The sequence below is a fragment of the Carassius gibelio genome, chromosome B18 (genome assembly GCF_023724105.1).
Source record: "Carassius gibelio isolate Cgi1373 ecotype wild population from Czech Republic chromosome B18, carGib1.2-hapl.c, whole genome shotgun sequence".
Taxonomy (NCBI): Eukaryota; Metazoa; Chordata; class Actinopteri; order Cypriniformes; family Cyprinidae; genus Carassius; species Carassius gibelio.
In genome coordinates, this window is record NC_068413.1 from 22,515,954 (window position 1) to 22,533,179 (window position 17,226).

The 17,226-nt window shown below is 36.9% G+C and overlaps 1 protein-coding gene across 1 annotated transcript in view; it reads right to left on the reverse strand.

The window, feature by feature from the left end:
* The window catches only part of LOC127977487 (ventricular zone-expressed PH domain-containing protein), a 136,643-nt gene that overhangs the window by 43,088 nt on the left and 76,329 nt on the right, over positions 1–17,226 (reverse strand). The window contains exons 8-11 of the mRNA XM_052582373.1: positions 16,306–16,530; positions 15,542–15,882; positions 11,645–11,784; positions 11,285–11,419 (exon numbers count right to left, since the gene is read on the reverse strand). Of these exons, the coding sequence (XP_052438333.1) occupies positions 11,285–11,419; positions 11,645–11,784; positions 15,542–15,882; positions 16,306–16,530 (841 nt within the window). The remainder of the gene's footprint in view (positions 1–11,284; positions 11,420–11,644; positions 11,785–15,541; positions 15,883–16,305; positions 16,531–17,226) is intronic.

Below are 17,226 nucleotides of genomic sequence, written 5' to 3' on the forward strand. Positions count from 1 at the left end.
TTAATGTGCATTTGATTATTTGTGCCATGAAAACCTTTCATTAAATCTGGTGTATTTTTTACAGATGAGTCAAGTACATAGATCCAAATGAGGGCCATGTGTGTATGTGTACATGTTCTCACATGTGGAGTTTAGTAAGGGATATTTGTGCTGTGGTTTATGTTCCTTATTAAAAGAAGGGCTCCAAAAATCTGAGCTGAAAAGTATTTGCCCAAATCATTCACTATGAGGTAGTGGCCTTGAACTGGTGGTTTAACACAAAATTAGGTTGCAGGTTTCAATCACTTTGATTGCACTTATTCTTGGCTTATTGACTAAGAATTCATATATAGTCTTGTCTTTGTTTGCAGTCTCAAGTTTGCTGATGCTGTGCACTCTCTCGTGCATTGTGTGCAGATCTTGACACTCCTGTCTGTACTGGTTCAGTCCCAACATTAATGCTTCATGTCTGCTTCACCTGAGGACCCCAGACCACCCCCAGAGGTGGTTGAGTGAACTTCAGTTTTCCCAGAGGAAACCAACTCTGCACCACCCCCTAACCTTCACAAGAGAAAGAAGAGGAGGGCTCTCTTTGCTTAAGTCTGGTGGTTATGGAGGTCCCATGTCCAGTTATCCAGAGTCCGGTGATTTTGGAGGTCTAAGTCTTGTGTGCCTGGCCATCAAAGAGCTACCGATTTCACTCTCATGGCCATGTAGGCCAATCCAGATTGTGCTCTAGCCCTGGCCATAATCTGGGGTCCCTGATCTTCCGGAGCCACCCTGGTGCGTCCATCTACTGGGCCTCCTGCCTGTGCACCCTCTCATCTTTTTGGTGCATTACTGTTTTATTAGTACCTTACTGCACATTTCACGGCAGTTTCAAAGTTCAAAGATGCAGTATTTATATCGTCACCTGGTCTGTGTGTTATGCAGTCAGTACATGGTTTCCACCCTCTGACAATAACACAGTTTATATTTCAAAAAGTTTAATGATCTTTAGCATCCATCATGTTGTTTTGGTAAGATGGCATTAACTAGGGAATAAAGACGCTGTAGGGTATGTTCGGTGATAGGTGCACATATCAACGAACATCACAACATGCTCCATTTACCAGTTTGGTTTTAATTAAATAAGGACATAACACATTTGTTGTGTTATACCGTTTATTTGTTAGTTTGAGGAGTAAAGTCTTTGGCATCTACCATAGCTTACATTTACATTTAATCATTTAGCAGATGCTTTTATCCAAAGCGACTTACAAATTAGAAAAATAGAAGCAATCAGACCAACAAGAGAACAACAACAGTATACAAGTGCCATGACAAGTCTCAGTTATCCAAGCACGGAACCCGTAGCCAGGTTTTTTTTTTCAAGAATAGGGTAGACAAGAAAAGAAAAGGTAAGTGCTAGTATTAGTTGGTTAAGTGCTGGAGAAAAAGATAAGTCTTTTAGATGTTTTTTTTTTTTAAATGAGTAAAGACTCAGCTGTTCGAATTGAGATTGGGAGGTCATTCCACCAGCTCGGCACAGTCCAGGAAAAGGAACGTGAGAGTGATTTTGAACCTCTTTGGGATGGCACCACAAGGCATCTTTCACTTTAAGTTTGAAATAGTGAGTGTAGGTATATTGGTGTCGTGCTAGTGGTTGTCTTATAGGCAAGCATCAGTACCTTGAATTTGATGTGAGTGGCTACTGGTGGCCAGTGTAACCTGATGAGGAGAGGTTTGCACGTTTGATAGTACATGCAAGAAGGCCTGCCAGGCGAGCATTACAATAGTCCAGTCTGGAGAGAACAAGTGCTTGGACAAGAAGTTGGGTGGCTTACTCTGACATGAAGGCTCTAATCTTCCTAATGTTGTATAAGGCAAATCTGCAGGGCCGGGTCATTGTAGCTTAGATGCTTCCGGTCACTTCACAAGTATCAGTTTTCAAATTGTGCAGGATGTGAAAATTATTTTGAAGTTATTACATAATATTCTGCAAGCAATTGTGTAAATGAGCCTTTATAAATCAAAACTCTGTACCTGTAAATCATAATTTGCGTGAAAAGAAATAAAACAATTTCTGCCTCTAGTGTTCATTTTAACTGGAAACTGCAGTGTGTCAGGATTCTGGACTGTTTTGCCCCCGTTTCTGTCCTTCTTTTTCCTCATTTGGTCATGTTCCTGTCCCAGTTTAGTTAATCAGTCATTTTGTCATGTGTGATTATATTACTGGATGCTTGAAATTGAATGGGAGAACGCACATTCTAAATAGCTTATTGTACAGGTAAGTTAATTGCTGTTCTAATCTAATGCACTGCTGCACTGTAACACACACATAGGCTATAGACAGTAGCTCGTACGTCATGTGCAGATCGCGTGTGCACAGAATCATTTAGCCCAGAAATGTAATGTCAACTCTGTTCTGTGATTTCTCAATAAAATAGCTTAGAAACTAAAAGGTTCAAGCATATATTTGTTAATAACTAAATCCCACAGTGTCACTACTACTAGAGAGACACTGTCACGTAGAAATAATTCACACACAAAATCGCTCTCAGTAATGCATTCGAATAAATGTAATCTTTACTGTGCTACTTTATCTGTATCTGATTTGGAACTGTGAGAAATAAAACGAAGCTTGCCTCTGGCGATTACGTTTTGGTTGCACCAGCAACTGAGGCAAAGTCTGAGGTGTGGAAAAATTTTGACCATGAGAATAATGAGAATAATGATCTAGTGGTTTATATTGCTGGACACACCATCAGTGATCGCAGGAACGCACTGAAGCCATCTACAGTGGATTCAATAACATGTAGGCCAAGCCTAATCTTGGTGAGTAAAGGTTTTTCAAATTATAACTAAATATTAATTGAGTCTTAAATGCATAATGTAGACAGAGTATATAGGCTAATGTTGGCATTATTTTTTTATTAAATTCCAGCTGCTAGTGGCAAAGCAAATCCAACAGAGCCTTTATCTTAGTTTCGTTATTGCCGTTATTTAGATTTTATCTTAATTTAATTTGTTAAGAAAGACTCGTTTTTAGTGGTGCGTTGGCCTATTTATAGACTAAACGAGCCTATGCCTAGGCCTATTTAGAGTGCTGAGATGTTACGATGTTACAGAGGACTTATTTTATTTCTTTATTCCAACTTCCAAGTGGCCTATAGTCTACGTTAGTCATGAATAAAATGTTGAAATATGTATCAATGACTTATTCTTGACAAAAGGCAAAAGAGCTGTCTGCGTGCATGCGCACATTTGAATAATGTCGGGCTATAAACTGATTCGGACTTTTAAAAAGCTGTCAATCAAAATGTACTTGTCAGGCTCGGGTCCTGTCGGGCCTAACTTTTAAGCCCAAATTACAGCTGTAGCTGCATTATTCAAATGATAAACATTCATGTGAGATGCTCGAACATGTAAATGCCTACATCACCTCTGTAAACTAAGCGGGAATATTGATCAGGTTCATCTAGGATACTTCTTGTTTTTGGAATAAGACACAGAGGAATAACCCAGAACTTACCACAGACACGATGCGCGGTTTGATCCACTGTTTAGCATATATTGTTTTCTGCACACTGGTGGTAATTAAGGAGAGACCCCCCATATGACTGTAAAGCACTCTGGGTGTACAGCAACAGTGTTGGGTGTAATTAAATTACGTATCCACTGAGAAAGTAAAGTAAGGGATTAACTGCAAATTTAATTACAGTTACTTAATATACTTAAAATTTGCGTTACATACAGTTAATAATTTCAGCAGTTCTAAAATCAGTATTGATTTTGAAATCTAAATTTACCATCTAAAGATAAAATTTAATGTAGGGTCTTTAACCCTATGCACACCAGCGTGTTAACTTTCAGCTTTTTCTGATTCGCAAAGAAACATTAAATACTCCGATACAGATACGACTAAAATCAACCAAATCTAAAAAGGGCCTACTTTTATTTTTGTACACTGACATAACAACAAAACATTGTGCTTTTGCAAAATAAACAAAACAAACAGGGTGCACTTTCTGCCGTCTAAGCCTCCATGAGCAACTTTCAACACGTCACAAACTCAGCGAATATTTGACACAGAGACATGAGAAATATGTCTATAGGAAGCTTGTGTCTACTTTTAAATGAACAAATTCAAATTGAAAACTAATATTCTGATTATGAAATCCGTATGAAACTGAAGCGAGGTACAGTCTTTCCCGTATATGAAAGTTTGAAGTGTCTACTTTTAAATTGAACAAATTAAAATCGAATACAGATATTCTATGATCATGTAATCTGCATAAAACTAAAGCAAGGTAGTCTTTCCCATATCTTAGCTCATTATATGCAGTCACCTGCACGCAAACACCCTCATGTAGATAATTAAAAAAAAAATATATATATATATATATATATATATATATATATATATATATATATATATTCAGTTTCATAGTTTTTGAAAAAAAGTCCTGCTAAGATCATTTATGTAATTTACCTACAATAGTTAACGTGTTAATTTTACATAAACCTGTTCAAACTGAAATGTATTGTTTAACTTTTTTTAAGCTTTTTTGTTATTCAGATCAGGGACGAGGCCAGAAATGTTTAAGGGGGTGGGCATACATAAAACTGGGTGGGCAAAGTGTAGCATATGAAACTGCATATCAAATTGCCAAAAGAAAATACAGCATTTATTTATACAGCAATACATAATAAAGCACTATATAAATGCATCATTCATTTATGACTAATACAAAAAACTATTGAGAAGTGCAATAAAATCAAAAACAAACTCAAGTCAGTAAACTGATGACTCAAGATGACTTCAGTGACACACAGGAAATGATGAGTCAGTCCAGTGAATCACAGAGACATATAACACATTGAGGGTGGTTAGAAAATTAATAGCAAGGTCCCAGATAGCATTTAAAATGCCTGGAAGTTAATTTTCACTTTCTTTTTCTGATCCAAAATGTTGGGAAATCCGGGCCAGCATTGCTATTCTAGTATGTCAAAAGAAACACGTCAACGGCAACCTTGACTCTCAAAACCCATGTGTACTGAAAAAACTAAGCCCCACATGTGCAAACGCATCAGGGGAGAACAGCCAAAACCATGGGGCCTACTACATACTAGCTAACATGTCATCATTATCCTGTGGAGACCGGAAAAGTAACAGAGGTCCTTCTGTTTGTAATGGATACTATTGCAACACTCTTCCCAGTGTCCTTTTATAGAGCCTTAGTCTGCCTAACACACACACATACAACACATGCACGTTTACACTCACACAGGGATGGTAATAGGATCCCATCCACCAATCAGTAAAATACAGTGATGTGAGGCAAAGGGGCATTTCTATATTCTCCAAGCAGTTTCCATTATTTATTATTATTTCAGTGTGATCTATCATTAGCAAAGTGACACACTTATAATGCCTTCAAGATGTTGTGGGGTAAAAATTCCTCAAAGACCTCCTGCAATTTTATTTTTGTCTACTTCATTTTTTTTTTCTGAATAGAGAAAAAATCAAATAGTTACAAAGGCATACTGCTGGCGAGTTTAAAGGGGTCATATGATGCTTTTTTAAAGATCATTATTTTGTGTATTTGGTGTAACAACATGTAAACAATTTTTTTTAAAATAGTGTTATTGTAGGTTCTCTATGCCCCGTCTCACTCAAATGCGTCATTTTCTACAAAATCCCTCCTTCTAACAAGCACAATCTGCTATGATTGGCCAGTTGACCCAGTGCAATGTGATTGGCCAAACACCGCAAACACTCATAGGAAATGTAACACCCCTTACAATAATCGAGCTTCATCTTTCAAAATAAAAGTAAAGACAGTTAATGTCCTTAGTTTTACCAACAGAGTCGAGTGACAGACACAGTGATGAAGCTCCTATGTGTTTGCAGTACATAAGCCATGGTTAAGACAGCTGACTCCACTGTGATGTGACTCTCTCTCTTACACACACACACAACGCACAAAACCCAGCATTTGAACAGTCAATAGAAAATACCTAAACTACAGTAGCTGATTTAGAAGCTTTTTTTTTTTTTTTTACATTTTTTCTCTTGCAGTTTTGTAAAAAAAATATAAATAAATTCAAACCTTGTGCAAACACTGGAATAAAATGTAGCACACTTGTAAAAAGAATGTGTCATGCTACAGTGTAAGGAACACACGACGAAGATGAAGATCAATGCAAACAGTCTTTTAATAAATCCACAAGAGGGTAAATCCATGACACACAGGCAGGAGACACACGTAGGGATGTATCAGACCGGACAACCAACCAGTGAACTGACTGCACCTTAAATAGGGTAGCTAATGAGGGACAGACACACGTGAGGATGATTAACAAGACACGGGTGTTGAGACACAGAAACTGGGTCAATGAACACATGAGGGATGAAAACACAACAAAAATAGTCCAGGGGTGTGACAATTCACCCCCCTCCTTGAAGTCAGAGGACCAAGGTGGAGCAGAAGGGAAGGAGGAGCCTGACAGAGCCACAGAGACGAGCGCAGCCATAGGAGGGGAGTCCAGAGGCAGCCGGTGGTCGATGGCTGACCAAGGCGGAGCTGGAGCCGGAGGGATGAGGGAGCTTGGCGGAGCTGGTGGACTGATGGGGCACGGCGGAGAGGAGGAACTAGGAGCTAAGGTGGAGGCGCTTGGTCGACGGGCTGAGGCGGAGTATAGGACTCAGAGGGCGGATATGGAGACAATGTATTGTCCATCCATGATGCCAATGGAGACCGGCAGCCCCAAGGTGATCTCACAGCACAGCTGATGAGTCAGCAGTGGGCTCAAACTGTTCCAAAGTGGAGTGATGGCTGGCTGAGCTCAGGGTCAAACATAACGAAACAAACGAAACACTGGCCAAACAAAAAAACAAAACGGGGGAACACAAGCAGTGCACTTTCACTTCTAGGTCTGGTCTTCTGTCAAGCTACAGTGGAATGGGCGCACAAAGATGATGAAGATCAATGCAAACAGTCTTTTAATAAATCCACAAGAGGGTAAATCCACAACAGACAGGCAGGCAGGAGACACACATAGGGAAGTAATAGACTGGACAACAAAACAGTGAACTGACTACAACTTAAATAGGGTAGATAATGAAGGAGAGACAGGTGAGGATGATTAACAAGACACAGATGAACTAATCAAAGAGAGACGGAAATTGGGTCAATGAACACATGATTGATGAAAACACAACAAAAACAGTTCTGGGGTGTGACAGAAAGATTGTGATCGCAAAATACTGCAAAAATGCTAAAGAAAAAAACTTGCTAATTTGATTAACAGTAAGATCCTCCTAATGATACATAGAGCTAAGTGAACAGTTTGTGTAATTTTACACTAAAAGAACGAGCCATCTTATAATTAACACTGAAAAAAAATTAAAATAAATTGACATTCCCAGATTTCTTATATAACACTTCACATTTAAAGGTTTTTGATTATGTTTCTTTGTTTTATTAACATTAAATTAGTTAAATCAAATATTATTTTATATGTACATTTATGTTGCTACTATATTTTTATGGTAATACCAACTGCTGTTTCTTACAGTAAATTTTACAGATTTCTTTCACAAATTAGTATAATGTAATACTGTCATTACACATTGAGATGCATTAAAACTGACAGTTACATTATAGCCAGATTCAGATTTTCTTTAAATCTTCTTTTGTCTTGAACTTAATGTATAAACGAGGGGGAAGATTCACATTTCATTCTTGTGAATATTTGTCAGGGTAATTATTTTTTCACATAAAGTCAAACTCTGTATAGACACAAACCGTAAAATCACAAAAAACAGCTGAAAATGTCCACCGTTACTGGCCAGGAAAATGAGACTTTTTGTAATCCCCCAAAACATGGACATTTGTCTCACTATATAGGGTCAGATATGTCTACAGTGTCTCTATACAGTAAAAAATCATTTCAAAACAGCAAGAAAAAAATCCAGTTTTTTATTATATGAACTTTGCAATGCTGGCTAAGGCTGTCTCTTTAAGTTTAGGCCAGAGAATAAATCAAAGGAAATGTCAGGGGTTAGGGCATCATTTGAGAGTTGTTTATGAGTGCATTCAAGATAGGTTTGCTAGTGTCATGCCTCGTACTTTTGAATGTGCACATGTGCCCAAAACAAACAGATTCCATATGTGCTATGTGCACACAAAGTTCTTTAATGGACGATAAATGACCCCAGATTTATAAAAAGGGAAGAAAAGGAAGACAGCATAAAGACACAAAAGACACCAGCTGTACTATGTAATTATTCCAAAGTTGACATTTACGATGTTTGATAAGATCATCCGAGCACTTGGATTTACATGGCACCATAAAGAGGAAATGACCTAAGGTAAACATTCCTGTATCAGCAGCAATCATGACCTCTGAACTGTAACATTTTGCACAACATGGCTATAAGGTGGGCTCTGCGATGTTAAAAATCTACACTGTTAAAAATGCCATAGAAGAACCATTTTTGGGTTCTTAAAATAACAGTTTTTTTATGTAAAGAACATTCTAGTAATCCAATGTACCATTTGTGCAATGTAAAGGTTCCATGAATGTTAAAGGTTAATCATGGAACCGCAAATGTCAATTAAAACCTTTAATTTTAAAAGTATACTGTATTTTAGTGCTCTCTTTATTGATCTTCACAGAGAACATTGACTTGGACAGCAAGGCTGCTGTTAACATATGCATAAATAGTTCTCCACTGTGGAAACCCATACCTTCTCCTCAAAGTCATATTGATCAGGATCAAACATACTTTTCCTATCCTTCCGGGCCACTTCTTCCTCATAATGTACTGCATTGAGGAAGGGGGAGGATGACAGATTTCCTGTTTATTTAATCTATTTTAGAGCTGGGGATTATCAAGAGAAAGCAATATAAATAATTTATTACACTGTCTATATACACTACTAAGTCGATTACAAAAAATGATCGAGGCAAATTCCTCTGCCTCGAAGCCTCTTTTAATTTATTTTTAAGCTCACGTCAGGTTCTTTCGCAATTATTTTTTTAATGTGACACAACGCGTTTACGTCACCCACAAAGCGGAAGGAGACGCAAGGAGTCAGCAGTGTTTTGATTTGAGGGCGCGGGCTGCAAAATGTAAGGGAGCGATAACAATGGCGATGAGCAAAGAGAAGAAACATTTAGGAGAAAACGACTCAAAATGTCCAAGGTTTGGGATCATTTCATATTGAAACGTAAAGAGAACGTCGTGACGTGTGTCCATTGCCAGACAGTGCTGGCATACCACAACAGCACATCGTCCATGCTGCAGAATCTCAACAGAAAACATCCACTCTACTCAGGAGGACCGTCACCCGGGACAAGGTCAATTCAATTTAGCATTAACTCAATGTGATTGCTATTGGAGATGAAGGCTGTTAAATAAAGCATGTTAACTATGTAAGGGACAAACCATGACGGGCAATACAATTATGTGAAAATATACCGCAAGCGGATACGGAGGGGCCATTACACCACCAGATTATTTAACAGCTTAGTTTATACCACGGCTACCAAAGGAGTTAATTTACTGCCAAAAAAAGTTCTGAATGGATTTTACGATTAAATATACTAGATACTTTCTTTATAATGTGAAAAACATGTATGTTGGTTATATCATTTTCAGTTTTTAAATAACGTTATACACTTACATTTACACTCAAAGCATTACCCCATGATTGTATATCGAACATTGCATCTTGCAGGTTATCGCATATCACATTTTTCTTCAATATTGTGCAGCCATAATACAAATTATTCTATTATTCACAACTTTTTTTATACTTTCTTTGTACCATGCCTCTGAATACTCATTTGATACTTTCGTTTGAATACTCAATATTGAATACGTTATAATCATGTCCCTAATCATGTCGTTGTTCATTTTAGTTTGATTGCCATGGATATAATTTATAAATGCACAGCCATGAACTGTTTGATGATGATATTTTAGCTTAGTAACAAATATCAATAATAATTTTCTCACCTCTCTTTCAGTAAATCATGACAGCTTCTTATGGACAGAAATGTGCGGACAGCTACTTCATGTTCCACTGATCAAGCAGCTGAGTTTTCAGAGAGCATTTTAAACATGATTCTCTTGTTCCAAGTTCCTGTCCATGTGTTTTTGCCTCCTAAATGCTACAAAGCATTCCAAGATAATAAAGGCTTAAGTTAACTTTTAGTTCTGAAAGTTAAGTTGCATGACTAAAAGGCAGTGTTTTGTATTATTATTTATTTTAATGTATGCCTTAGTTTTGATACTTTAAAAAAAGTAATTTGAAAATAATTAATTTCATTTGTTTTTGCATCTCGGAAAATGCTTTATTTCAAACCCCAAATGAATAGCACTTAAATGCACTTAATTAATCTGTCAACTTTACTGTCATTGTTCACAGTACAAGTACAGACAGAGAAACAATGAGTAATAATTAAATGTTTATTTTTGATGTATACATTGCATTGTATGCATTTAAAAAAAGAAAACTTAGTTGTTCATTTTAAGAGAACCAATAGTCTAATTTTCTCTTGCATATTTAATATCACACTTTAATTAAGCAAAAGCACATTTTATTCGATTACTTGATTAATCGATGGAATTTTCGGTAGAATACTCGATTACTAAAATATTCGATAGCTACAGCCCTAGTCTTAATGCCCCCTAAAGTTTAATTCATTCTATCAAATATATACTAAAACAGTAATATTGTGAAATATTATAACAATTTAAACGTTTTCATTTATTTTATAATATAAAAATTACAAAATAAATGTATCCCTATGGTGGCAAAGCTAAATTTTCAGCAGCCATTACTCCAGTCTTCAGTGCTAATATGCTGATGCTTGGTTATACTGCAATTGGCAAAATCCAAATGTGACAATATGCACTTTTGATGTGAAAAATGAACAGAGAAACATTATTAATCACAATACAGAGTTATTAAGATGGTCACTCTAGTGGTCACCCGCACATACTATTTCCACCTGGTGTTTCAAATGAGTCTCTCGTAAGCACCTGTGTTCAGCTTTCATTAAGAAAACTAAGGCTAATGGCCATTAACAAAAATGCATGGGAAAAAGTATCAACATCTCTGCTATTACACGTGATAAAGCATTATGAAATGGTATGACTTTAGTCAAGTTTGGTTCAAAATCAGATGGCCTTGTGTGTGAATCCAAATCCAGTGTCATTGCTCAAGTGAATAGAAGTGCTTGGTGACAGATGGACAGAGAGAGCTCAATAGAGGAAGAGCACAAGAGAAACTGTTGAGGACTTTACCTTCTTGTGAAGAACAGTTGTCTGAGTCATGGCCACTTCAAAGCTGTGAGCTCCAGTCAGCTGTGTTTTCTCCCAAAGTTTCCTTAGCTGCTTAACACACTCATCTTGACAGCACAACACCTCGCTCACTTTACTCTGCACACAGACGTGATACAATGCTAGCTTGCCAGAATACACGCTACTCATAATTAGTGGTAATGACTGCTGCTCATGGCTAGATAAGATTAACTACTCAAAGTAATAAAATGAGGAATAAAGAAAAACATTACAGAAAATAGAACAAGTGGTCAGTCCTTGAAATAACTAAATAGCTAAACAAGTACAAACACGCACACAACTTGTGCCACAAAAACCTGTTACCTGCAGTGCCAGTAGCATGATTTGGATCCAGAGGTGCGGCTGAGGACTACATAGTGAGAAACAGGACTTCCCGTACAGGCAGTAGTGTCCTTTCAGTGGACAGGAGAATGACAGCTTAGCTACACAGCCACGGTGTGAGTCTGGAGAACAAACACACAGATAAACACAGGAGCATGAATTGCTTATGAATCCCTTTGCCAGAAATGGAATCTATTTACCCAAACCACAAAATATCCTAAAATAAACTCCCAGCAGCTACATTGCTCCATCTTTTAATACAATAGTGTGGTCAGATTCCAAACCACTGCAGAAGAAACAATTGAGTCAGTAAAACCATAACTTTTTTCATCAGCCTCATACATAATGGCAATGGATGGATGACTACCCATCTGATGCATTTGGTCATTTTACATATTGGTCACATCATGGTTGGGAGGTTTATGTTATATATTTATTTGGTTGTGGTATTTTAGATTCTCAGTCTCATATATTGGCATTCCAATCAGCCAATGTGAAGCCTATTTCGGTAAACCGGTACTCATAACTGTGTTTTGTGTTCGGTCTAATGATTATACAAAACAATTATAATCAACCTCTCTATAAACATCATTAATCATCTATTCTTTTTGCCCTTTATTGACACTATATGAGTGAGTGAGATGAAGAGTGAAGTTAGTATCATGTTGCATTTATGTATTTGGGTTTGTATATGTGACCCTGCCAGTTTAGCATAAGCCTGAATGTCCCTCGACTCTCCATAAGTGTTTATGAAACTACACTTGGAGCATAATTATGCTTTAGTTCTCTATTCTTTTTTTTATGTGACTCAGTGACATGTGGATTATGCATCAACTGTTTAATAAAAAAAAACGAACAAGAAACTTTAGTTGGGCCTCTTAGAATAACTAAATCCTGATGGGCTGGAGATAAATGAGTGTATTCTTGTAAAAGAAAATGAGTTCAAGGAACTGGGAAAATAGGAAAAGACAAGCTTCTGCGAGTCAAAGTAGAATGTAGACAAGCAAATTAAACGTGGGAATTAATGGTGTTGATGTTTCATCTTAGTGATCCAAATCTTTTGACTGTGCTTATTAAAAAGATTCAGTCAGATTAGTTCACTCACTTGTTCAGTGACTCTTTCTGTAGGTAACATCAATATACCAGTAGGTGACAACCAGTGAATGTTTGTTGATATCTCTTAGCATGGCTGATCAAACTACTGTATACAAAATGTTTCTTTACATCTTTTTGCATACCTTCTGAAGTCGATTAACGCGCATACACGTATTTTCTCCTGATAACTCCGAAAATAAGTTAAATTACACTTTGAATTTTGATCGTACAGATAAGAGCAATACATCAATCGAATCTGTAAAGGGTCTACTTTTTTTGTATACAGACATAATAACAACAAAACTTTGTGCATTTATAAAATAAAGATAACAAACAAGGTGCGCTGTCTGCAGCCTTGGTCTGTGCTGATCTTCATTTAGACACGCCTCATTAAAATCAACTGTAACTCTGTGAATACTCAATGAAGAGACATGAGAGAGAGATATATAGAAAGCCTGACCTCTACTTTTAAACTAAACAAGTGCTACTGAAAACAAATATTCTGTGATAAAGTAATCCATATGAAAACAACGCGATGTCCGTTTTTCACGTCTCCCTTCATTACGCGACCACGCCCCCACGCTGAACGCGTTATTCAGATTATAATGTTTCACTGATACGCGGCATGAATACATCCAGACAACAGAAGACAACACAGAGAGACTGTTCATCATGTTTTTTTATTTTACTGTTTGCTTCGTGATGAGAGGAAAAAGACATAATTCACCCCAAAAAGATGTGATGTGATTGAGGATTTGAGATTTGGGTTTCCTCAGAAAAAAAGAATGAATCACTTTAGGGGCCGTTCACATATCGCGCATAAAAACGCATTGAAAACGCTAGGTGCGCCGCTTTCTCCTTCTTTCCAAAGCACTCGGGCAGAAGCGCCCCTGAGGCATCTGCCGTTGCTAAGCAATTATGACGTGCTCTCTACATGAAAATGCGGAAATTTTAGCAAAGGATAAATGGATTTGCAGCTATAAAAAAATCTGCTTGCAGTAGCTATGCTACTAAATGTATTTCAAAATGCCAATCCATATACAGCTATGATCAGCTGTTCCTTCATCTTGGCTGAGCTTTCAACATTGTTGCGGGAAAGGATGAAGCTGATTGGTTAGTTCTTGTCACATGACCCGTGGTGCGCTTGCGGCTTTCTGAAAAGTTGAAATGTTTTTAACCGTGTGCCCATCGCTTCCATTATGAGCGTGCATACCGCGCGCCTACATTTGAAATAATGAACTTGAGCACGCAAAAGATGCGATATGTGAACGGCCCCTTATTCAGCAGAGATCATAAACATGAGTACGTCTCTTTTTATCTATTTTTATACTTTTACTAGTTTTCACATAACGTGTAAACATTTTACTAGTTAACACTTTTTCCATACTATAATTCCTGACTAAATGTATAATCTAGTGAAACATTATGAAGTTTCAATAAAAATATACAATAAAAAAAACTGAAAACATTAATAATAATAATAATAATAATAATAATGATAATAAAACACAATTAATGTTTTTTTGTAGAAAATCAGATTGTTAAAAGGATTTCTGATGGATTGTGTGACTGGAGTATTGATGCAAAAAATTTAGCTTTGAAAGTCAGCTTTGATTCTTCCTAATAAACTAACTGTAATAACTCACAAGTGAATATTAAATTATGTTGTGGGATAATTAAACATATTCTAAATAAACTACAAACATAAAATTATATAGATTTATTTTGTCCTCACATTCTCACTTGTAACACCTCCCTCTCATTGACACACAGCTGACTTAAAGGCTCATTATGCAGCTCATTATGCAGCTCATTATGCAGCTCATTATGCGGGCTTTTGTCTTCTCAGGTGTAAATCACAATGATACTCATGATAGTTGATGCCTACTCGCAAATTTTATATTAAAGGACTAGAGCAGAAAACTTCTGTCTGCTTGTGAAGTCTGCCAATAAACGTTAACAATTATTGACAAAAAATCAAATACTGTAATGACATTATTAACAAACCTCTCACAAAATCCTCTCTGACAGCTTTACCAAACATGACTATGACAGTAGCTGATCTTCCATGATGTGGTGAGTATGATTGCACTGAATCCTTCACACTGACAAACACACAAGCAGATTCACATGTATTCCACTGGTTTAGCAGGTCACCAACTGATCGATTACCTTACAGTTTCTGTTAAATAATGTGAAGACTCAGAGATCCAGGCCAGTGCAGAGGAGATGTTAAAATAGCTTTGCATCTGGATACCAGAGCCAAGCTGCCTCTCAGCTGATTTATAGCATGTCACATTCAGTACACTAACAGATGATAATAAATGGTGTTTGAAAAGGCAAGCATCACTCTAACTATTGTTCATACTTATGGATTTGAACAAAACCTTAACTTTATGAATTTAACAAACATGTAACTCCAAGTAACGGCCAAGAAGCAAGACAAAAGTGAAATGGGCTGATGGTGCAATAAGTTGCTCAGTGAACAACATCCTATTTGCCAAGTTTAATGGTATTCCAATATGCAACTGGTGTGATTACATTTCTAACATATTTCAAAATATTCCAGGAAAATTGTCTCCTCCAGTTGCTAAAACAACAACAAAAAACTGAACTAGAAGCTGACCTGAAATTTAGTCTTGTATAAACACATCCATGTCCAAATTAATTCCTACGTCCAAAATAATTTCTGGATGAAAGTTCTCCATCTGTACTACTCATAAATGAAAGGTAATTTTTTTTTACGTGTTACTGTGTGGATTGCTCTAAGATTTGTCAGGTTACCTTCAATGACACAGTGCTCAGGTATGGGGATTTGCTTGATCATTTCTGCACAGAAGGTCTTGATTTCTTCCATGTTGTCTCTTAGGTGGATCCAGAGTCGATCTCCCTCCCGGGGATCTCCAGCCGCCACCTTTAGCCCCTCACTGTTTGGAGACGTGTCAGGTTGAGTCTCTGCGAGTTTGTGGTTCTCCTGCAGGGTCGTGAGGGCAGAACCAGTCTCTGAACCAGGAATGGCCACACAGACAGAGAGTTCTGCGCTCAGATCCACCCCATCTCCCTCTGGACTGCTGTCAGAGTTAATGGATCGTGTGCGTATAGCATGAAGAGCCAGACTCTTTGACCTAAACATGAGAGAAAAGCACACGTCAGTCAATTTATTTTAGGCTGTGAGTTATTAAAAGGTGCCATACTCTCTTAGAAGATGTACTTAGTATTCATATTTCTGCAGTGTTGAATTTCTCTAAATCAAATGTAAGACTTTAAGACATACAAAAATAAAATGAATACCATATGTATATAAAGAAAAATGAGTTCTATTTGAAAACCTTCACCATACATTCTACTATTCCTTTCCATGTGCAAAGATGAGGCTTTTATGTCACAGACAGTTCAAAAAGCTTTATAATCAGAATAACAAATAACAAGGCATATCAGTCCAGATATTTGATTGACTATTTGGGTGGATAGCCATTTGTCTATCGGAAGATCTATTTCAGCTATTATAAACTTTAACTTATTTCTAAATTCCCACAGGTCAGGCCCACCTGTTGAACCTCATCTCTCTGCGCTCGTCTCGCGCTGCCTGAATCAGACTGTGGCGTCTCTGAGGACCAGGAGAAGCACTCTCTTCCTCAAATTCCTCCACCTCATCACCCATCTTCTGCTCAAAAGCCTGGATCTTCACCTGCAGTCGCTTGTTCTCAGCGAACATGTCAGAACCAGACTCAGCTTCACACGGCCTGGACAAATCCTGCACATTCTCCACCTCTCTGATGCACAAAGATGAAGGCAGAGTTCAGAATGGAATACAACTACACTGCCTAATATATACTGAACAGTATGTACTGCTTACATTTTAACAGTATTTGAAATAGTACTTACAGTAGGTAACACTTTATTTTACAATTACCTTGTTACACATATTTTATTACTATACTTACTATAGTAACAGTGAATTCTGAAAGATAGATTATAATTTCCAGTGTAAAACTGTAAACTAACATTTCCAATATTCCCTGTCTGACACTGACATTATGTTTAAATAATTGGGTTTCTTAACAGTTCGTGTTGTCATCTATCTATATTAGGGTTTTATGATACTCATCTTGTTTTTAATTCATGTTTATTGCAATATTTTAGTATCATGTGTGTTATAATTAAGGTGTTTTGTATTTTTTTGTACTACACTGTTTACCTTCTATATACTAGTATTTACCTCATTTTGAAAAGCTACTTGTAATGAATTTTTCCTCCTATTGATATTAATTGCTTAATTTAGGTTTAATTTACATTTTAATATAGTTTAAACTGCAGTTTTAATCCAGTTTATTGTCAATAAACAAAAATACAAGACTAATGTCATTGCCACGTAATAAAAATGGTTTATTCCAAACATAAAAACAATTTCTTTGTATTTCCTTGATTTTTGAAAGCAAATTTGGAAAAGAAGATAAGCGAAAACAAAG